Below are 752 nucleotides of genomic sequence, written 5' to 3' on the forward strand. Positions count from 1 at the left end.
ACCCGTCGCTCCCGGCCTCCGGGGTCCACGACAATACCATCCTGTCGGACTCCTCCAACAGCAGCATCGATGTCGAGCACGTTGACGTGCACGACATGGGTGCTGCTGCGTGTCCCGCCCCCCTGGCAGGGGCGGGACCAGTTCTCCCTGACAGGGGAACACTCGGGGAACGCGGGAGCATCGGGAATTGGTCCGCCGATTCCCGAGACTTCCGCGTCTCCCACTCTCAGGAGTCACTTCCTGACCCTGGCGAGCTCGCCAGAGTAGCCCACCTGGGCAAGGGTGCCGAGCTGTCGCCCCACGGGCGCGCTCGCTCCCGCTCTCGCTTCCGGGAGCCACAGACGCCATACAAGGTGAAGCCTAAGACCGTTCACTCTCCTTGATTGGTATGCTGACGATCGTACAAGCGAATGTAAGGTCATTTTTTAACATCCGGAACATTTTCTACGAGTTTTTAGAACAGGAAAGTCCCGATGTTGTTCTTTTAAACTCTACCTCTATTACTAACTCCTATGCTATTAAACACTTCGGCTACACATCGAGACAATCACAAGACGGCTTGTATACAGGGTCCTGTATTCTCATTAAATCCACCCTCCATTTCGAGTTCATCTCACCGCCATTCATTCATCCTGATTTCATGGCTGTAAAGCTATTCACGCAACAAGGCCCTGTAATGATTGCCACTGCCTATATCAGACCTAATTCAAATTTACCTCTTGCCGATTTCAACAAGCTATTTAGCTATAATA

At 52.8% G+C, this 752-nt stretch overlaps 1 protein-coding gene across 1 annotated transcript in view; it reads left to right on the forward strand.

The window, feature by feature from the left end:
* LOC147468423 (uncharacterized) overlaps window positions 1-383 on the forward strand; it is a 1,919-nt gene extending 1,536 nt beyond the window's left edge. The window contains exon 1 of the mRNA XM_086554399.1: window positions 1-383. This exon is cut by the window's left edge and continues 1,536 nt beyond it. Within this exon, the coding sequence (XP_086410525.1) occupies window positions 1-383 (383 nt within the window).
* Window positions 384-752: the final 369 nt, after the last annotated feature.

Source organism: Penaeus japonicus, unplaced genomic scaffold (genome assembly GCF_977035675.1).
Source record: "Penaeus japonicus unplaced genomic scaffold, GWHDUDI00000001_assembly GWHDUDI00000029, whole genome shotgun sequence".
Classification (NCBI taxonomy): Eukaryota; Metazoa; Arthropoda; class Malacostraca; order Decapoda; family Penaeidae; genus Penaeus; species Penaeus japonicus.